The 23,076-nt window shown below is 41.0% G+C and overlaps 1 protein-coding gene across 4 annotated transcripts in view; it reads right to left on the bottom strand.

Annotated features, from left to right (window-relative positions):
• SRGAP2 (SLIT-ROBO Rho GTPase activating protein 2) overlaps positions 1-23,076 on the bottom strand; it is a 217,313-nt gene that overhangs the window by 73,982 nt on the left and 120,255 nt on the right. For all 4 annotated transcript variants that reach the window (XR_014174905.1, XM_081947182.1, XM_081947183.1 and 1 more), the window contains exons 5-7: positions 21,394-21,456; positions 8,710-8,925; positions 6,080-6,208 (exon numbers count right to left, since the gene is read on the bottom strand). Coding sequence is in view for 3 of the 4 variants with exons in the window: in XM_081947182.1 (XP_081803308.1) it covers positions 6,080-6,208; positions 8,710-8,925; positions 21,394-21,456 (408 nt within the window). In the remaining variant the exon portion in view is untranslated. The remainder of the gene's footprint in view (positions 1-6,079; positions 6,209-8,709; positions 8,926-21,393; positions 21,457-23,076) is intronic.

Below are 23,076 nucleotides of genomic sequence, written 5' to 3'. Positions count from 1 at the left end.
GACCAGGATAGAGGAACAACCCCTATCTCTGGCCCTCCAGAGATCATCAACCAAAGCGACCAAGGCTGTCTCAGTGCTGTGCCCGGGTCGGAAGCCGGACTGGCGTGGGTCTAGATAGACGGATTCGTCCAGGTGTCGTGAAAACTGCTGCGCCACCACATTCTCAACAACCTTCGCCAAGAAGGGGAGGTTGGAGACTGGACGGTAATTAGCTAGCTCCATTGGGTCGAGCGAAGGTCTCTTGAGCAAGGGTCTCACCACCGCCTCTTTCAAGGCGGTTGGTAAGTAACCCTCACCCAATGAGGCGTTCACCAGGCCCAGAAGCCAGCCTCGTGTCACCTCCCAGGCTGCCAGTACCAGCCAGGAGGGGCACGGGTCCATTGAACATGTGGTGGGTCGTAGCCGTCCACGCAACCTGTCCAAATCCTCGGGGGCAACAGAGTCAAACTCCTCCCAGAATGGTCTCTCAAGACTCGCTGTTGACGGCTCGTCTGGTCCACTGACGGAGGTCCATCTGCTCCGGATCTGATCGATTTTGTCCTGAAGATATTCCCCAAACTCCTCTGCTCTTCCCTGTAAGGGTGTCTCTCGCGTCCCCTGCGATAAAAGGGAGCGGGTCACCCGAAACAGGGCGGCAGGGCGGTTATCCGCGGACGCAATAAGGGCAGCACAATGTCTACGCTTGGCCGCTCTTATTGCCACAAGGTAAGTCCGCAAATAGGCTCTTACCTGTGTTCGGTCAGATTCGGAGCATGAGGACCTCCACCTGCTCTCTAGACGTCTCCTGTGGCGCTTCATCACCCTTAGCTCCTCAGTAAACCAAGGAGCCCGGGTGGGTCGATGCCGCAGGAGAGGTCGCAAAGGCGCAACCCGGTCCAAGGCCCCAGTCGTCGCCCTATTCCAGGCAGTCACTAGGTTCTCGAAGCGGGAGCGGGACAAGGCTACAGGTATTGGCCCAAGCTCCGTCTGGAATCTATCCGATTCCATCAGGTGCCTGGGGCGGTACCAGCTTGTAGAGTCTGGTTCCGCCTCCTCGCGGTGGGGGATAGCGCCAGGGAAGTACAGCCGGAGGGATGAGTGGTCTGACCATGACAGGGGCGTGATGACTAAGTCCCCTATTCCCAGATCACTCGTCCACTGTTCAGATACAAAAATGAGGTCCAGTGTGTGGCCCCCTTCGTCAGTGGGGCCCTGCACTAATTGGGTCAGGTCCATGGCCGTCATGGAAGCCATGAACTCCCGAGCCACCTCGGAAGCCGCTCCCGTTGACGGCAAACTAGATTTCTTCAAGGGCTGGATCAGCATTGTAGTTCTCCTCCATGGCCCAGCTGGGGGAGAGGGGGGAAGAAGGGATTTATTTTATTTATTTATTTCTTAGATTTTTAGACCGCCCCTCTCCCAAAAAGGGACTCGGGGCGGTGTACAGTCAATATAATAAAATCATTCATAATAATTAAATACATTTAAACTACATTTAAGATACATTTGGAGGGGGAAATAGGCTGTACTAAGAAATAAATAATTCTAATCTTAAAACATCACAATTAAAACCCCAAACCCTAAAATAAAATAAATCCCTGGGAGGTAAAACTAAGAAAGTGCCAGGCCAGCTGATTGAAACAGGTGAGTCTTTAACTTTTGCCGGAAGGAACGGAGGTCGGTGGTAGTTCGAATGTCTGGGGGGAGGTCATTCCAGAGGGTTGGGCCCATCACAGAGAAGGATCTACTCCTAGGTGTCGCCCGCTGGCATTGACTAGCAGACGGCACCAGGAGGAGCCCCTCTCTGTGTGAGCGGATAGGTCGCAGGGACGTGTGTGGTAGGATGCGATCCTGCAGGTAACTAGGTCCTCTGCCATGGAGCGCTTTAAAGATGGTGATCAATACCTTGAAACGCACACGAAAGGCCACAGGTAGCCAGTGCAGCTCGCGCAGGAGAGGTGTTACGTGGGAGTAACGTGTACTTCCCATAATAACCCGCGCGGCTGCGTTCTGAACTAGCTGCAGTCTCCGGATGCGTCCCAAGGGAAGCCCCATGTAGAGGGCATTGCAGTAGTCCAGGCGAGACGTCACCAGCGCATGAGTGACCGTGCGCAGGGCACTCCGGTCCAGTAGGGGGCGCAATTGGCGCACCAGGCGAACCTGGTGGAACGCCCCCCTTGCCACGGCTGCCACATGGTCCTCCATTGACAGCCGGGCATCAAGGAGGACGCCCAAATTGCGCGCCCGCTCCACAGGGGACAATTGTTCGCCCCCTATGGCCAGCGATGGAGTCAGCTGGCTGAACCGAGGTGCCGGTAACCACAGCCACTCGGTCTTGGAGGGGTTGAGTTTGAGTCTGTTGTCCCCCATCCAGACCCCGACGGCTTCCAAACACCGGGACATCACTTCGACAGCCTCGTTGGGGTGGTTTGGGGTTGAAATATACAGCTGAGTATCATCAGCGTAAAGATGGTACTCAACCCCAAAACCACGGATGATCTCACCCAGCGGCTTCACATATGCGTTGAACAGGAGAGGCGAGAGGACCGACCCCTGTGGCACCCCACAAGTGAGTGGCCTCAGGGACGATCTCTGCCCCCCTGTCAACACACATTGCTTCCGGTCGGAGAGGTAGGAGCCGAACCACCGCAAAACGGTGCCTCCGACTCCCATCCCCTCCAACCGGCGCAATAGGATACCATGGTCGATGGTATCAAAAGCCGCCGAGAGGTCTAATAGGACCAGGATAGAGGAGCAACCCCTATCTCTGGCCCTCCAGAGATCATCAACCAACGCGACCAAGGCTGTCTCGGTGCTGTGCCCGGGTCGGAAGCCGGACTGGCGTGGGTCTAGATAGTCGGATTCGTCTAGGTGTCGTGGGAGCTGCTGCGCCACCACATTCTCGACAACCTTCGCCAAGAAGGGGAGGTTGGAGACTGGACGATAGTTAGCTAGCTCCATTGGGTCGAGCGCAGGCCTCTTGAGCAAGGGTCTCACCACCGCCTCTTTCAAGGCGGTTGGTAAGTATCCCTCACTCAGTGAGGCGCTCACCAGGCCCAGGAGCCAGCCTCGTGTCACCTCCCAGGCTGCCAGTACCAGCCAGGAGGGGCACGGGTCCGTTAAACAAGTGGTGGGTCGCAGCCGTCCACGCAGCCTGTCCAAATCCTCGGGGGCAACAGAGTCAAACTCCTCCCAGAATGGTCTCTCAAGACTCGCTGTTGGCGGCTCGTCTGGTCCACTGACGGAGGTCCACCCGCTCCGGATCTGATCGATTTTGTCCTGAAGATATTCCCCAAACTCCTCTGCTCTACCCTGTAAGGGTGTCTCCCGCGCCCCCTGCGATAAAAGGGAGCGAGTCACCCTAAACAGGGCGGCAGGGCGGTTATCCGCGGACGCAATAAGAGCAGCACAATGTCTACGTTTGGCCGCTCTTATTGCCACAAGGTAAGTCCGCAAATAGGCTCTTACCTGTGTTCGGTCAGATTCGGAGCGCGAGGATCTCCACCTGCTCTCTAGACGTCTCCTGTGGCGCTTCATCACCCTGAGCTCCTCAGTAAACCAAGGAGCCCGGGTGGGTCGATGCCGCAGGAGAGGTCGCAAAGGCGCAACCCGGTCCAAGGCCCCAGTCGTCGCCCTATTCCAGGCAGTCACTAGGTCCTTGGAACGGGAGCGGGACAAGGCTACAGGTATTGGCCCAAGCTCCGTCAGGAATCTATCAGATTCCATCAGGTGCCTGGGGCGGTACCAGTTTATAGAGTCTGGTTCCACCTCCTCGCGGTGGGGGATAGCGCCAGGGAAGTCCAGCCGGAGGGATGAGTGGTCTGACCATGACAGGGGCGTGATAACTAAATCCCCTATTCCCAGATCACTCGTCCACTGTTCAGATACAAAAATGAGGTCCAGTGTGTGGCCCCCTTCGTGAGTGGGGCCCTGCACTAATTGGGTCAGGTCCATGGCCGTCATGGAAGCCATGAACTCCCGAGCCACCTCGGAAGCCGCTCCCGTTGACGGCAAGTTGAAGTCCCCCATGACCAAAAGTCTGGGAGTCTCAACTGCCGTCGCTGAGATTAGCTCGAGGAGCTCGGGCAGGGCTGTTGATGCATAGCGAGGAGCCAAGTATACAATCAGCAAGCCCCACTGCCTCCCTGGGCCCCAGCTCACACCAAGGGACTCACACCCGGGTATCTGAGGAACAGTGAACTCCCTCGGCTCTAGACATTCCCGTATAACCACCGCCACCCCACCACCCTTACCCAGGGCCCGAGGCTGATGGAATGCTCGAAAACCCGGTGGGCACATTTCCACGAGGGGTAAACCACCCTCGTGGCCCAACCAGGTCTCCGTTATCCCTGCAAGGTCTAGCTCCCCCTCTGAGATCAACTCATTAATGAGGGGGGCCTTGTTGGTGACAGACCTTGCATTGCAAAGCATCAGCCGCAGGCCCTGGCTCTGTAGCACCTGTCCACCTAGACTGCAGGGGTTGGTACAAGCGACCGGGCGTAACCAGCAGCCGCGGTCTCCCAACCGACCTTGGGATCTTATCCTGTCCTCGCATCCCCTCCTCCCCGCGACCGTTGTAATAGGACAACCCTCTGCTTTCGTGACCTTTATATTCCCCCCCTCCACCGCATCCCCGTCCTTCCTGGACTCACCTGTCTGTCCGGCTCTGGTCCTCCTCCCGGTCTGATTAACCCTCCCCCCCACCCTGGGACCCCCTAAAAAAGATAAAAAACATTTTACTAAAAATCCCCTTAGCTTCCGATTCCTGCAGCATCCTGCTAGCCAAAACAGGGCACGGGGGGCATGTGTGCTTCCCACACTCCATTTTGGCTGGCAGAGTGCTGCAGGAGGCCGTCGAGGCCAAAAATGGGACACAGGGGCCCTCACGCAGCCTCCACGTCCCATTTTGGCTGCCAGAAGCACTGTGGGCCAGTCCTTTGCTATTTCCAGGCTGGCACAATGGGCCAGATTTAAGCACCCCGTGGGCCTTGAGTTTGACACCCCTGATATAGATGGTTTATTCTAATTTATACTTTTGGGGAGCAATGATAAAACATAGATAAGAATTTTGGGATGCTCAAATACTTGATACAAAAATGAATAAACCAGTTAATAAAATTTTTCAAATTAGAAAAAGTTGTATATGAAGTACATTTGGTTTTTTATGAATCATATTGATTTTATGAATATAGATTTAGCCCAACCAAGACTTAAATTCAATAAATATTACCCTGAAAAATCTAGAAAAGATAAGACTTGTCTATCACTACTAGCCTTCTATGGGCACTGTACTGAAAGAGGCCAATGGTTTGCTTGTTTGAACATTTATTTCACATATCTTCCTTAAATGTGTTGCATTGGGACTGAAAAGACCAGTTACACTTACGACTGTTTTCTGTTTCTCAGCTCATTCTCATAGGGTTGACTGCTGTGGTGATAAACCACGTAAGGCATGTTAAACATGCCAGCATGTGTATCCTAGAGGAAAGACCAGCTGTAGATCCACTGAATGAGGAGAAATGTTGATATATTCTTTGTGTAAACTTCATGAATTCCTATATAACCTTAAGAAAATTCACCATTCCTCTCAACAAATTGAGTTGGTTTCAAGATCATTTGGATAAATGAGGTTGTTTGAATCTTTCAGGCATTTAAGATGAATTGCAAACCATTTTAAGCATTTTGTTGTAATTCCTGGAAATCATTCAACCAGTAAGTCAATACACAAAATAAGAAGAAAACATAAGGTTTTCATAAAAAACTATGAGATAAAGACATGGCTATTTTATAGTACGTTCCACTGATGGGTGTAAGTTAAGATTGTTCTTAAAGCTTTTATAAAGGTTGAGGAGTATGCAAACTCAAAAAATGATAAAATAAGGGAAGTACCTGACAATTACAGAATTTGGTTTGGTTATTTAATTAGTGCAGTGTTTAAATGCTGCTGTCCTTCGATAATTGAATGAAACACAGATGGAACACAGATAAAAGATAAAATCTCCATATGGACTTCTGCCATTGAAGAAATTAACTGAGGAGAACAACATAATGAGGCTTGAAGCAGAAACATTCAGGAAATACACCACCAAAGTACACTTACATCAATGAGGTCTGACAGGTCATGGATATAATACTTGAATACAGATGCATTGGTGGCTTCCAGAGCCAGCAGATATTCATTCCTTGCCTTAATAGCCTTCAGTTTATTTTCTGTGTATTTTGCTTGGCGCTGAAAAATATACAAGTGGATTTTTATTACAAAATAATTAAAATGAGGAAAGTAATAGCCTTGAAAGCAGGGGGGAAAATTCTGCAAAATCAAGGAATATTTTACTTTCTTTTTAACCAGACTAAGAAATCTTAACACTTTTAGGGAAAACAAATGCATCATATAACAATAACTCAAATGTTGAATCATGAAGGTAATCTAATCCATAGATGGCCAAAAAGTGGCTCATAGGAACACATAAAGTTAATATATCTAATCCTAGAAGCAGGTTTGCATCCTGAAGATCCCTGCAGAATTGTATTTGGCTCTAATATGGACACAAAGGACGGACATCAGCAGGAGGTATTAAAGAGCCAAGTGTGAACAAAGGTCTGATACCCAAATCATCCAAATTACAGGGACCGATCATGTATCACTAGAACTTAATATACCAACTGCACTAAAGCAGCTGGAAGCTTAGGCCTGCACGCATATTTACATTCCTCTGCCCATAAGAATAGGAAACAGCACTTCCTGACCTAGCCCAATCAATACGTGAATACTGCATATATGGAACATAAATAATTTAAACCTTCATCATAAAGTTAAAGCTAATTCAATATTTATTGATTGCTTTTATTATTTGAAAACTATCCAAAGAGGGCAACGATTAAAAAATATTTTACAATAAATTAGAATAATTAGAATTAAGTTGTTAACGGCTCTAATTATTTATTAACAATTGAAATCCTAAATCTGTTTACCCAAATATTTGGTGAAGAGGGCTTAAACTGTCACCAAAGGTTTATGATGGTAGCGGTCAACAACATCTGAAGCAAAAGGAAATTCCACAGCTGAGACTGTGGAACCAGGAATCTCATTCACACTCACTGCATAGCAAATAGCCAGTGGGTACAATAACCTTTGAAGTCACCTCCAGTAAATCTTCCTATAAGGGCAAATTACATGTAGTTCCCGAGTCATTGGGACCAGGACTGCTATTGTTAAGCGATGATGTCATAACGTGTCACATGACCATATCATTTAGTGATGATGATCCAGGCAGTCCCAGATGATCCAGGCAGTCCCAGATGCTGTCATAATTCCAAAATGTGTGGGTCATTAAGCAGGAATTAACCACATTAGCCACAGGTAATGTGTGTAATGCCACACAGAGATGGGGAAGATTCTGGGAGGCCCTGTACAAGCTGCATGCAAATTAGAGAAGAGGGTGCTGCAATGTGGCACAAGTGAAGGGAGGCTGGGAAAGGAGGGCATATAGAGCAATGTGAGAATTGAGAGTCTCAGGGAAGGAAATGCTGGTGGCTGAAAATGTAGGGAAGCCCAGGGAAGGTGAATGCTGATGGGGGCATTGCTTGCAAGAGGGAGGGAGGACTGGGAAAGGAAGATGCCTTTGGTGTGTGTGTGTGTGTTAGCAGGTGGGGAAGGAGGATGCTGATGGGTGTGCAGAGAGGAAGAAGGTAGTATGGGCAAATGAGCAAAGGTGTGATGTGCGCATGAAAAGGAAGAGGGGAAGGAGATCACAGTGCATGCAAGCAAAGAAAGGCAAGGGTCCAGGAGATTTATCCAACAACTTGTGATCTTCCCTGCAGGCTTCTCCATTGACTCTGGTCTTGGTAAGTCAGCAGGGAAGGTCACAAATGGCAATCAAGTGACTACAGAACACTGGAATTGGTCATAGGTGCAGGGCTGGTTTTCAAGTGCTTGAATTTTGTTCATGTAACTGTGGGGGTGCTACAATGGTCAGAACTTGGAGGCCCAGTTGTCAGTCCTTTTGTTCAGTACCGTTCTAACTTTGAAAGCCAATGAATGGTCAGTCACTGAATGAATGGTTGTAACTTGAGGATTATTTGTATACTGTAAATATGCAATAAGGAACAAGAGAGGGGAGAAATACATTGGTTACACATATTTACTTTACTTGCTTCATGTGTGATCCTAAGAAAAGCGTGCTTGTGTTTCTGTATCTCAATACAATGAACTTTTCCAATTAAAAATATTACTTCTTAAAGCAACGTATCCAAGGTAGTCTACTGCAAATATTAAGCCCTTTCCCCCCCGAACTTTTTAAATACATCCTCTCTGCCTATGGCCCTATATTACATTACCTCTGCAAGTTAAAACATTTAAATATCAAACTGCTAATTCCTTGCTACGTAGTATCTTTATGTACCATGCTATAACAGAGTTTCAGTTAGAATATATTTGCATAGTTGACTAGGGATAAGAAGAAACGGATGAATGGCAAAGCGACCTTCTTACGCGTTTGGTTCCGGTACCTCCTCATTCCATCTCGTGAATACGCATTCCTAAATATAGTTTCTAGATCGCAGAATAATCCCTGAGCCAGTATTTCTGCTATTTCCCCATTAAATAGCTCTTCCCCGTAACGCCCTGATAGATATTCTATTGTGCATTAGATTCACAGCAAACACTCAGTAGCTGCTCTTGGTAAAGAGAGGTTTTCAATTACCCAGCAGTTAACCCTGTTGTGCACTCACCTTCTCTTTCATTTTCTCAATCTTCTTGACTGAGCTCCGTCGGACATGCTTTTCTTCAAACTTGACACTGGAGGCTGAATCAGGGGAGCGTGGAGTTTGCTTTTCCTCCTGCTTCACAGACTTACCAATCTGTTTTTCTTCTTGCTTCTCTGCCTCTTTCAGCTTGCTTTGGGCACTGATGCTGTCAGCATTGTACATATGGTAGGTCTTCATTACCTGCAAAGGCAATTCTCACTTATGAAGCACCTTATTCTTTTGGTTTTTTAAAAAAATTCTACTTGGAAACACCTGAACTTTAATCAATCAATGCCTTCAATGTAAACTTAAAATTCAAACAGAAAAACACCTATAACTATTCTACAAGCCTACTGTACAGGCAGTTTCCCAATTTATGATGGCAACTGGGACCCGAATTTCCATTGCTAAGTTATGCAGACGTAAAGTGGGACTGCATCACTTATCAACAGCAATCCCTGCAGCCTCGACTGTCATCCTTAATCAGATCCCGTCACTGTTAGGCAAGGCAACTTCCTGTTGGTTTCCACAATCAAGTCAATGGGGAACCTGGTAGGAGTCCCAGGTGACTCACGAGCAGGCTGGCAAGCAGATTAAATGGCTGCTGCAGGGTGGGGGAAGGCACGAGGGGGTACAAGAAGGTGTGGCAAGGCTCGGAGAGGGTGGAAAGAAGGCATGGCACAACTCAGGGAGAGTGTGTAAGAGTGCAAGGGAGGCATAGCAAGAGCTAAGGAGCATTCATGAGGGTACAATAAGGATACAAAGAGGTGAATAAGGGAGCAAGGAAGATGTGGTGAGGGAAAGTAAAGGTATGAAAGAGGTGCAGCAAGGATCAGGGAAGGTGCGCAAGGGAGGCCCGGTGGGGTTTAGGGGGGGGCATGATTAGTTGGTGCAGCATGAGCAGAGAGCGGGCTAAGGGAGTGTACGTGGTGGGGAAAACTTACCCCAGCGAATTTGATCACAGGTACTGCAACTGGTCTTAAGTGCGAGCTGGTGGCCAAGCACCAGATCATGATCATGTGATCATGGGTTTTTTTTGGGATGGCCTGAATTCTCAAGGACCAGTCGTAACCAAAGTTCATTCAGCACCATTGTAACTTTGAATGATTGCTGGAAGAATAGTCACAAGAATCACCTATAGAACTCAAAAGGATCAGCAAAGGTATGGAACATTTTAAAACTCTATGTGATTCTGATGGCTAAACCAGGGCCTCCTCTACTTCGTCCTAATTCTGTTGGTCAAGATTTTCTGGGAGCTTTTCTTTCTTCTTATTAACAAATAATTTTTTTATTAAAGAACATTTTAAATGAATAAGAACAATAGCGATTTTGAAAGAAAAAACAACAATAATAAGTGAAAAAGTGTGAAGAAATAGAGAAGGAAAGAAAATAAAAGTTATGCAGAAACAGCTTTTGATACTGAAAACAATTATGAGTGCATTTATATTTTACCCTCTCTTTCTAAAGTTATAGCAATCTTCTGTCTATAAATCTATCTTTTTAAATCATCAACCCATAAATCACAAGCTCCTCTTTTTTCATATTTTGGCAAAAAATCCATAAGAGGCTTCTAGTCATTAATAAATGTGGGTTTTGTCCTTTCTCTAGTCAGGCAAGTCAACTTTACATCTTTGCTAATTGCGTCATCTTCACCAGCTGTTCTTCCATTGTGGGTATTTCAGATTCTTTCCATTTTTGTGCATGAAATAATCTTCCAGCAGTTATCATATATAAAAACAGCTTTCCATAATGCTTTTCTAATTGTTTATCCATTATGTCTAATAAGAAAAATTCTGCTTTCAAATGAATATGAATCTTTAAAATTCTTTATTTTTAACTCTGCATATTTGAACCCCACCAGCCATGATAAACTGATCTTTCACATTTTCCACATTTCCAACATAAACTGAAAATACTTTTTATACATTCTAAATAATTTGTCGGGAGCCTGTACCATTTGGTAAAATTCTCTTTTAAAGTATAACATAATGTAAATTTTAGTCCTTTCAGCTACGTATTTCTTATTGTTCCTCAATACATTATGTCCAAAATTCTTAGGCATTTTTCTTATATTTGTTTGAAAGACAAAGTTAAGGACTCAGCTTTAGCAGAGCTCCGGAACATGGGAAACTCTACTTGGGTTCAAGATCATTCATCTAAAAATTCTATTACAGGCCCTGCCATTTAACCAGGCCAATCGGATTGGAGAGTTTGCCTACTGGACTGGTATAGCTAAGGACATCTACTTTGGTCATTTTGCATAGTGCAGATTTCCATTGTAGTCCATACAACAGAGCTCCAATGATTTTAACTTCTACTGCATGAAGTGATATACCCTATTAGCACAAGGCTATAAAAGCCAGATGAAAGTAGGAAAGAGAGAGAAACAGCTAAGAAAGAAGTACAATTTTTTCCAGCTGAAATTCTTATGTAGGACAAGGAGAAAAGGGTCAATAAATAGTATCCATTTGTTTACCCCAGGAAGTTGATATCTTTACTTTAAAAAGCAATTACTCGAAGAGAGACCACTTTTTAACTGACTGCATGGCAGTCCATGCTCCACCAGTGCTAATCCTGCTCAGCAATACAAAAGGCAACATAGACAGCAGAGGCTGACTCTGCTAACAAGCAGCCTTTCTTTTTGTTCCTCTACAGTCCCTCTATTGTTTTGGATCAATACTGACTTTTCCCTTTCTTGCTGGAGTTTGTTACAAATAAGTGAGCTCTAATAGTTGAACCACACATTTTGATTCCTGCCCTTCTTTGCATTTTGGCCCTCTCGGTAACCTTTTGAACTGGATCAAATATCAACAATTTTAAGAATCTCCAATTGATCTCCTTAGGTTAATTAACACATCCTTTATATAAGTTTAAAACAACTTCTGAAAGAAAGAAAGAAAGAAAGAAAGAAAGAAAGAAAGAAAGAAAGAAAGAAAGAAAGAAAGAGAAAGAAAGAAAGAAAGAAAGAAAGAAAGAAAGAAGACAGACAGACAGACAGATAATAGAGGTTTATTTACTGAAAATCAGGTTTATCCTCTCTTTCTCACAGATTCTGATCAAGGCAGCTTGATGGTATAATAAAATTTAAAAACTGATTTTAAAAGATGGTATGCAGTCTTCCAATTACATCACAGACCTTCATGAAATATTAATAACCAATAATAACTGCTTTGTAAATGTGTTCTCAAACAGAGAAGAGATGTATGTTCCAATTTTAAAATCCTGCTGCAAGCCAACTCTGGCCTCAAACCCTTCCAGTTTTCAAGCATTAAGCCCCCCCAGTCTTCTTTCACCTCAATTTGAACTTGACCGTAATTTTTGTTAGGTGGAATATATGCTCTCACTTTGTTACTCCTTCTGGACCAATTAAAGCAACACTCCTTAGTTACAGAAAGAAGTAACAGTTAAAAATGCTAATCCACTCAGATATTAAAGGAAGCATAATTTATGTATGTGGTAATTCTGAATCATTATCAGTGAACAGAATTAAAGGTGGCATTTGGAATTGCCTTAAACAGGAAGGAGAGGTATTCTTTCCATGTACCCCATTCTCATTACTTCTAGTGAAAAACATCTGGCACAAAGCATCAAAACCATGTAAGTCCCAGTTTTAATGGTTTCAGATATTTAAAGATGTGTCAACATTGTCAATCCATATCTTTCTGCCCAGATTGACGGTCCAGGGTCAAAGCAATTACATAAGGATTCAGTCCTGGAGTCTAGGTATTATTATGAAAACCACACACTATTCCCATGAAGGGATTATATTAAGATGTTAGATGAGCATCTATTTTGCCAGGTCCTGCCTTGTCTTTCTCCCTCTCTCTTTTAATTAGAACTCTCACACCTACCTACAGGGGCCTATGGTGAAAGGCATACACATAGGGATCAGCAAAGGACTTTGTTTTGAGTAGCCCAACTGAATAAAGAAAATAAAACTCATATTTTTAAAAATTAATTATCCTATACTTAATACTGTTTACAAAACAGGAACCTGATCATCTCCCTCTTTAAAGAAGACAACACAGAAAAACTTCCCTCTGACCATGACACAGCCCTGCTTACTTTGAAATTCTCTACCACTTCAGACTTTGTGCTTGAAGACTGTTCAGGCCTGACGTAAGACCAGATTCATGGAGGAATCTCACTTTGTTGGTATTTCAAGAAAATAACTGCTAAGAATTTGTACACAGATTCGGAGATATTGGAAGTAAGACCTTCCCAGTATGATATTCAGACAGAAGGATTATCTGAAGGAGGCTCTTGAAAACATGTTAAAGAAGGATGCACGAATGGATACCAACATTTTGGAATGGATTGTTTCCTTGTATTTCCCCCCCCTTCTTTTCAGTCATGTCTGATTCTGAGAGATTGTCTGGACAAATTTTCTTGGCAAGTTTTTCATAAGTGGCTTTCCACTTCCTCCTTTCTAGAGAGAAAGTGACTGGCCCAAGAGCACTCAGGTGTTTTTGTAACTAAAGAGAACAAAACAAGTTTCCTGGTTTCAAGCCTAATGCCATCACCACTTCACCAAATTGGCTTTATTTCCCTATATATTATTTGCCTATAGCGAAGTGCCATAGGCATTTAGGGGATTCAGTCCTTTTGACTTGCTACATGGGAAAAACTAAGAGCAGTCCTGGATCAAATGAACTTCTAGAATCAAAGATTATGACTATGTTCTTACACAAAGAAAAAAAAGGCAAAAAAACTTCAGTGGCATTATTTCACCTGCACAATGAGCTCAACTGCTATCATATAAGGCTCTCAAGAGGGGGAAGGAAAAGTGTTATTTTTGTTGCCTAGTCAAGAATGCAAGCTTAAGCTAGGTGGCATAGCTCATTTATGATGATCAAAAAATGGAATCCATAAGTCACAAAATAGACTTGGAAATGGAAAAACCATCTAGCTCATAAAATTTTAAGAAAGTAGATTGCTTCATTAGGAATATATAGATCCAAAGATCAAGGAAAACAAATATATAGCTACTTACCAGATGGACAGAAAGTATAAAGAGACACATATCTTATCTTTGCAACAAAAAGCAGACTTTAGAACCACTCTTAGAATAAGTCATGTTGAGTAATATTTATAATCAACCCAGGTACTGCTATATTAGCAGAACACAAAAATGCTACCAGAGATGAAAACATAATAAAGCAGAAACATCTATTCTAGAAAGAGTTAAGAGATACACTGAAGAAAGTAATGCAAAGCATGCTAGAGTTAAGGTTATTGAACGTTCATACTGCGAATTCAGTGAATATAGCTATAATGATTTTTCCTAAGTCAAATAGAAAAGTAATTATTTGTGCAGACTTAAGATATTTTAACCAAATTTTAATTGTACTTTATGATAGGAAAAAATGATCGATTAGAACAGTTAAGTAAGGCAAAATACTTATCTACTTTAGACTAAAGTAAGGAGTATTAGCAAATGCCTTTCTTGGAAATCTTCAAAGAGAAAACAAGCATTATTAGTTCAAGGACTGTCCCAATTTTTTAAGAATGTTTTTCATCTGAAATGGAGCTCTATTAATTTGACAAATGGGCAAAATTCTTCCAGACTGGGGAAAAAGTATCTGAAATAAATCTGAACAACATTATTATTTCAACAGTATCTGGAAAGAATATACGCAACATTTAAATGATTTTATTTTCACCTTTGCAGTAGCAGGCATAAGCATCAATGCAGCAGAACGTTACCAAGGATTTTCTGAATTATTTTATATCTTTCATGTCAGAAAGAAGTTAAGCCAGAAGAGAACAAGATTTAATAGATACAGCCTTCAACTACCAAGAAAAAACGAAAATCATTATCGGGATTGCGGGATACCATTTGAGGGTGGGGAGTGGGAGAGGGAGGTCTGTAACTCATTTTTTAAAATCAAAGCTAAAGTCTTAATCAACCAAAACTCGCCTAACAAAGTTTAATGGACTGAGTGTAAAAAAACTTCTAAAGATTTAAAAATTAGTTTGTATAATCTTCCCATGTACTGCATAAGAGTAACAGATTTCAGTCTTCTCCCTGCTTTAAACATACAAAAGCCTTTGATGTATAATTGAGAGTGATAACGCAAAACACTGAAAAGAGGAAACATATAATTCTTTATATTTCCCAAAAGCTTTTATCAATTAAAAAAAATCAACTGAACACTGGGAATCTGAATGGGAGAAAATCTACTCAAGACAAATGGCCTTCAATGGACTTGAAGGAATGACAATCGAAGATCTTACAGCGGAGAGAAACCAGCTGCTAACCTTACTGAGAGAAAATTGACACGGAACTCTGTAACCTTTTCCTTAACTCTTAATTTAGGAAATAGATAGACTTAGAAATAGAACAAGCCACACATAAATCAAATTCACATCATAACCTTAAAATATGCAGGCTTAGATTTGTTTTATGCTGTCTTCAATACAGCAAAAAATATTTCCTGGCTGTTTAAAATTGCTAATCAACCAAGGTTTGAAAAGGGAGGAGTAATTCATGGAGGAATGCAGTGCAATTAGTTTGCTTGCCAACTAAGGCTAAAAAAAAACCCCAAACTGCTTATGCAACTTACTTTAATATGCTTTTTAATTAGATATTTTTTTAAAAAAAAGCTGTCTGTGCAATGTGTCATCCTCAACTCCTTAAAAATCCAGAAAACTTGAAAAGTTGCTCAGATCCAATTTAGGACATCTTTCTGTGGATGGGTTAATCTAATTTTGCTTCTTTGGCAGATTAAAAGTGGTATTCAGAAATCCTTGCTCATCCCTTGCAAATAAGCCAGAGATCGATTGGTAGAATGAGATATGCATTCTGTCTGTTCCATTTTTTTTTCTTGCTCTCATACCACAAGAATGAGCAATGTAGATCTTACTGAACCTTAATCCCTAACACAAATCAGCATAATCATCGCTAATTGATGCTGTGAGGCATAATCCAGCAACACCTAGAAAACCACAGACTGTGCTGATTTAAAGCAATTGCTTAAGAAAGAAACTGATGGAACTCAAGATAAATTAATCTTAAAAGTGATTTTCATTCGACCTAGCTCCAGAACTAATGGATGAACTGAGAACTTTTTGAACTTTTAAAAATTTTACTATGCCTCTGAGCCCAAAGCTGGCAGGGCAAGATGGCACACTTCCGTTGTCTTCATGAATTGTGAAACCTGACTCCACCTTTAAAATTCAGGCTTCCGGTCTTTGTCTCCGAGTCACCCAGAGGAATTTCTTGTGGATTGCTACTTTCTGAACTCTTTGGAGAAAAAAACTTTCATCTACTGCTAGAGTGACTAAAGAAATCCCCATCTGTTTGGATCCTCTGCCTTCTGAATTCGCCTGCCTGCTCTACCTCTCCAGCTGCCCAGTCTCTACTTTGACTGATCTCCTTGCTTCATAAACCATGTCTCCAAAAAGACCACCTCCTGGAAAGCCTGGCTTTGCTACTTCTGCTCCAACGTCTGCAACGTCTAGTCCAGCTACACAGTCAAAGATATCAGAACTGATGCAACCCAAGACTACAGAGATAGACTTCCAACAAATGCTTCAACAAATTTTACAAGGCCAGGAGGAAATTAAGAAACAGTTAAGGGAAATGAAAGATGAAATTAAACAGAATCAAGCCCAAATCTTTAAGAACTCACAGAGACTGGACCTTGTGGAGGGTGGGGTGGCGGAGGCGAGGGGGGGGGTAGAGGCCTTACAGAAGGGGAACAAAGAACTTGACATCCAACAAATGAAAGCAGAGTTTGAAAGAATGTCCTTTTATCTTAGATTTCAAAATGTAATAGAAGCAGATGGGGAAAATATAAGGGACATTATGACTAACATTTTAGCTGAATACATACACAAAGATAAACAGCAGATGGAATGGGAGATAGATCTAGCTTATAGAGTGAATTCAGCATATGCCAGAACACATAATGTACCCAGGGAGGTTCATATTAAATTTCTTAGGAAAACCACAAGAGATGAAATTCTGGGTGTACAAAGGGGGCAAACACTGACATACCACGATAGGGAGATAACCATTCTAAAGCAGATTCCCAAAAAAATTAGGGAAAAAAGGAAAAGCTATTCGCAATTGGCGAATAAATTATACCAGAAGGGGGTGTGGTTTAGATGGTTGATGCCTGAAGGTATGCTGATATTCTGGGAGGAGACAAGAATCAGAATCAACACACCCATAGAGGCACAGGCCTTTATGGAAAAAAACAAAGCGAACCTAGAAAAAACAGATGACACTACAACGGTTATGCAGGACACGGGAGGGGCCGGAGCTCTGCCAGCGGGGGGTGAAGGGGCAACACCAAGAAAGCTCAGATCACAAAAATAAATAAGAAAACCACAATGTTATAAACAGACCGAAAGTATTAATGAATTTACAACTAGACTATATATTATAATTATATAAACTGATTGAAAAGTATTTTTTCTAGAATTAATATGCTGATTTTTTTTTATGACTATGTAATAAGGTTTGATATTTTGATGTAACCTAGGAGTCTGGAGGGAGGGGGCGTCTGCCATACTTGCAACTGCCAAAATTTGTAACTATTCCACTTACCCTTTTCCGCATAAATGTTTTTAAAAAAACCAATAAAACTTCTTGGAAAAAAAAAAAAAAAAAAAAAAGATAAATTAATCTTACCATTGGAAAAGTAAATTCATGTAGTTTTTAACCCAATTTTAATTTGCTGTTAAAATTCAGATAGATAAATAAGGATATTGCAAATGTTTCCAAATCCATCAAGTAGATGGATGTATCAATATTTTTCCTGCATATAGGACCTTCCTGAAAAAATGGTCACTCAGAGTTATCTGTCTCCTGAATTTGTAACTGGTATGCTTTTCTAGTATTGATCACCAGGACTGCTGCTCTGTGACCGTAATAAAGATTGAATTGATCATCAGGATAATATTAACAATAATTCTAACAATCATGACATTTTCATAATTGATTAATTATTTTAAGATTTTGTAGGATAATCTCTACTTTATCAGAGGGATGTTAAATTTAAAAGTCTAGTGAATTAATACAGTGGATAAATGTATAGTCGTAACATACATATGACAGTAGTAGTTCATTTTGGCTTGGGCTACATTTGCTAACCTAGAAAGGCAGAGAATGTGAAATGAGTATTTTGTGCAAAGCTAAAAAATACAAAGCAATCCTGAAATGGATTTCAAATATATACATTATTTCTATCAATGTACACTATATAAACCAAAAAACAAGTATTTTTTTCTTTGACCAAACTGGCAAATACCTTTTAATTATTCAATTTCTTACTACTCTATCCTTCTCACCTTCCAGAATGTGGTTAACACTCAACACTCAGGTATAGCCTGAGAATGAGGGTTGAGCCCAGCAACTTTAGATTTGCAATAAGAATGTAATAGCAACTTGGTTGTGTGAAATGGTTTTATTTCTTTGAGTTTTGTTATTTTTGTACAATTTTGTTAATTTTGTAGTTTTGTTATTTTTGTTCAGATAGTTCTCAGCTAATGATGGTAGTTGGGAATGGAATTTCCATAGCTAAGCAATGCGGTTGTATGGTAGAGTATCATTTGACTGCACCATTTAGAGATGGGAGTTCTGGCATTTCTGATTACTGTTATTAAACAAATCACACAATGCCACTGAGTAAGATGTCATGTGGTCACTACTTGCGACCTCTTGCAGGCTTCCCCATTTGCTTGTTGAAAGTCAGCAGTGAAGGTCACAAATGATGATCCTGTGACTGTGGAGATGCTACAAAAGCCACAACTAATAGGATCTATCATAAGTACCACTCATTCAGCACTATTGTATGTTCAAATTTATGAATGAATGGTTATTAACCAAGCACTACCTGTATTTTGTTGGCCAGAGTTATGCTGCATAAGGTGGTAAGTATATATAGCTAATCAATCAATAGAGAATGAATTAATTAAAGCTATTCTTATTTAGGTTAATAAATCTGTACCATACCTTCTTCGTTGTTTCAACTCGTTTTAGAATTAATCTTCCTATTCCCAGAAGGCAACAACTAAGTGAAGCATTCTATTTGATCAAGGGTCATTATTTTTTCACCATACAAATCTGGATTTCTTTTTAAAGGTCATTTGTAATGGAATGTGTGGATGATTTTGTGGAAAGAGGTAAAGAGATGCTGCCTAGGAAACGAGAGGCATAAGCCCCCAGTGGCTTAGTGGTCAGAGAAAGAAACTTACGAAGGACCTACCCTAATGGATCAAGCAGTTAAAAGTGGTAGTGGGAAGTTTGTACTTTCAAACTTGTAAGACTGATGTTAGCCTTCTTAGGTAAATCAGACAGGAAATATGTCTACGTGAACTAATTCTACTTTATTGTACTGCTACATTAACAGAAACTTGCAACTTTGAAAGTACAAATTTCCAGATACTCACTGGAAAATGTAATTGACTTCTATATCTTCAGAGGTTTAACTCAAGGTTTATTTCTCCCATTCTTCCAAATGTACTTAGGCTGGCACCTTTATTGTAAAATTTGGCAAACCCCTGCCCCTATTATTTTACTATTATTTTTAATAATTGGTGTAGCTTTTCCCCAGAAGTTCAATAGCATTACTTACTCTCATGTAAAATTATCTGGCAGTCAAAATGGCTAGGTGATATGCTTAATAGCCACTAATTATGTAGTGTATCTATGTAGATTCATAAAGGGAAGATACAAATCAATATTCTTAAATTCTTCGCAGTTATGCCACACTGCACTCTAGTAATTACATTCCTTTAATGAATTTGTTATAAACCAGTATAAAATCCTTCCTATAGGAATATTATTAGGGCTCCTTTTTTTCAAAAAGCAAGGTTAAAAGCCACAAACAAGGCACACCCTCAATTCATTTTTAGAGCATTTCTGCAATGTCACCATACCAGTTGTATGTTCAAAATGCTGAACATCTGCAGTTGGAATTCAGTTTAATAATAAGAAACACCATATAAAGGTTTTAGGCTTTGTAGTTCCAACATTTGCCTATAATAAGAAACAACCTTTATCCCTATGTGATTTGCTGATTTATATAAATTAGACAAAATTGCAAAATCAGCCTATATCTAGGCCATCATGATTACTAGTTCTACTTCATTTCAGGGTCTCATTGCTTTTGCCTCAAGAGTTTCTATGAAACATCTTTTCATGTGGCAACAGGGTGTGGAGAAAAGTATTTGCCAACGCAATCACCCTAGCTGACCAAACCAAATCCAGAAACCGTCTGGTGTTTGGGGAAAAGCCTCAAAGAAAACATTCAAAGGACCCAAATTTCAAAATAGGAGTAATTTGCTCTCAGTTGCTAAGTTTAATAAACCTGAAACAGGTTTAGTAAACGTTAAATATTTCCCATTTATGCATGAAAGAAGAGATGGGCAGAATTTTTATAAGCACATGCCTATTTTTGTGCTAATCAGATTCTTCCTTGGTGTTTGTGTCATCTCAATTACAGAAAAGGAAGTCTTCACAACTGAAAATAAGTAGAACATCTAAGAACTGCTTTCCTCAAGTTATTGATCTCCAGAGAAGATGGAAATAAGCCATCATAATTAATCAGCATGAGGAAAGCTAGCTGAAAACTGAACAAAACGATTAGAATCTTACCTTAATTATTACCTCACGAGAGGGTAATTTTAAACAACTAGCAAGAAAAGAGAAGTTTGCTCAATGAACCAACAATTGCTAAAAAAAATATATGTTTAGATGATGGGTAAGTAATGTGGCTGATATGTGGAGCATGCAAAGATCATATTAGATCTGAAATTTCAGATCGCAGAGGAAGGGCACAACAGGACAGCAATGGGAAGCAAGTAGAATGTTGTGGAATGTTTTTATGCAGCAATGCATTATTTTAATTAGCAAAATCAATAAACTAATGTTTCATGTCACTTCATATAGTTTCCCTTGCTATTTTCTTTGACGCTTCATTCAATCCTACTTATCGTAGTAAACAGCATCTTTGAAAAATAAAGATAATATGATCCAAAATGTTACTCTGAGAATTAAAAACAACACAACACTTGTGTTAACTTGTAATCCTTCTCTTTATTTATGATGCAGTAGTCATGCTGAGTAAAAATAAGCCACCTTTTTACTGGCTTTGTACTAGCATTTTAAGGCTGTTGCATTTCTGAATATTCATTTGTACTCAGTTGACAAAAGGCTGGGTTTCAACAGACTCTCTTAACTTTCTTCCCTGGGGACCAGGGCTGGGCTGTAGATAATATAGCATGTGGTTTGCTAAATCAAAACCTACTGCTACCAATCTTCTAAAAATCCAAATTTAAAAAATGTTATACAAGCATCTAATGCAAATAATAAATTAGATAAAAGTGTATTGCATAACAAAGCTTGTGCTTCATGCATTCCTACATTTGGGATGAAAGAAACCATTGTGTTTGGTCCATTTGCAGCCAAAACTGACTTCAAAGCTGATACTATCATCCAACGAAGAGCCCAGTGATTTAACTAAACACTCACCAATGTTCACTCAATGTAGAAAGTAATCCCACAACAGCAGCAAAAGCAACAGGGATGAAACCAGAGAATTAAAATGAAATAATAGGAGAAAAAAATAATAATTTTGCAGCACACAGAGAAAGGTAAACTTTTTAATTTGCCACTACTGTCTAAAAAAAAGGGGGGGGGAAGCAAACTGGGTTTACCGTGTAGAGCTCATTCAGAACTTTCATCAGGTCTTCTTGGAGCTGCTGTCCAACTTCTTTACTCTGCAATGCAAAAGGAACAACAGAAAGTTAGTGGGGAAAAATGGTATGGTGGATGCAAGCATGTTACAAGGCATACAAATATCTGAGACACAATTAGCTGCTGTTCAAATTAGCACAGTCACTTAGCTCCTATTATACTCAAATACAATACAATACAATACAATACAATACAATAGTAGAGTTGGAAGGGACTTTGGAGGTCTTCTAGTCCAACCCCCTGCCTAGGCAGGAAGCCCTATACCGTTTCAAATGAAAGAGATATTTTTTAATAAAGTGAAATGGGCTGTGCCCAAAGCCAGCCAAATATTGATACGATTTTGGCAAAGGAAAGCAATCATTTCTACAGAAAACTAATTCTATTGTTTGTTGAACGTTCAACCATGGTAAATGAATTTTACCAGGAAGGAAGAAAGGAGTTTGTGGAACCGAGTAATGTGCATCTAGAGAATGCAGTGACTTTCACAGCTATCAACTAATCTGAAGCAACCTTATATGCTCTAAAAATATCAGTGGTGCTTCTGTAATTCTAGGTATATTTTAGCACAAGGCGGTCCCGGTAAGTCATAACTTTACGGCATAAAGAGGGGCCCCAAAGCTAGGAACATAGTTAGTTTTGCTTCTATCAGTCACACAGTAAGAACACGCATATTAGAACACATTCACATTTCTTCTAGAGTCCTCTTTCACTTAGAGCTCTAACAACAAGCAGTTTTATTACTTGATCTGGCCAGAGGAGGTTGCCCAGAAAGGGTGACACTTATATTGCTGTGAGCAAATAGTTCAGAGCCTGAAATTTGATAAACGTTTGCTCTATAAGCATTCATTATATACATTTTAAAAACCTAACTTTGAAGGAACCAAACACATATGTGGTCTTTTAATGCATGGCTAATTCTAAATGCAAAGTTTTCACTCTGTTTTGCAATAAAGTCAGTTTATCAACCCAGTTAAGTAAAATAAAAATGTTTTATAAGATAAATGTTCTTCTGATTACTCCATGGAGATATCCAATAGGCATTAGTATTCCATTGCCTTCTTCCAGAATGGTTTACTATTTCCCAATCAATAGCTTATTCTTCTGAAATGTCCTAGTATAGTCCCACCTGTTTGAGATCAGATAGGTAATTTAGGTACTGTCATAAGTTGGGCATCCATTCAACTATCAATCATCAACTTATGAATCAGTGCATATCAACTCTTCACTTTGCAATAAAAGGGGGTTATAATGAGGTGAAATCCACACTATGTAAGCCAAAACCTATCTGGTTATGCAGTCCTGCTATGGGTGATACCAGAAAAAAAGGCTTCAGTTAAATATGGGTGGAGTTTACAATATGAAATCACTCCAGCAGTTAAAAATTTGAGCATGCCTTATATGTATGAGTGCAGAGTTCTCAAACAAGAACGGCTAGTACTGGGATCTGAAATCTATACTTTAAAAGGATACTTAGATTAGGGAAGGTGGTTAACGTCAGCATGCAGCCCTGGGGTCCCAGATTCCCTATTGTTACCCAGACTTGTTCCACTAGTTAGTAGCAATTCTATCAAAGAAAAAAGGCATTCCATTCAAGATTGTGGGACTGACAAGGAACAAATTTAAATGTTTTTCCTGTTTTTACA

Source organism: Natrix helvetica (genome assembly GCF_964273705.1).
Source record: "Natrix helvetica genome assembly, chromosome: 3".
NCBI lineage: Eukaryota > Metazoa > Chordata > Lepidosauria > Squamata > Natricidae > Natrix > Natrix helvetica.
Note: the sequence above shows the minus strand (reverse complement) of the source record. Positions and strands in the feature narration are given on the sequence as shown.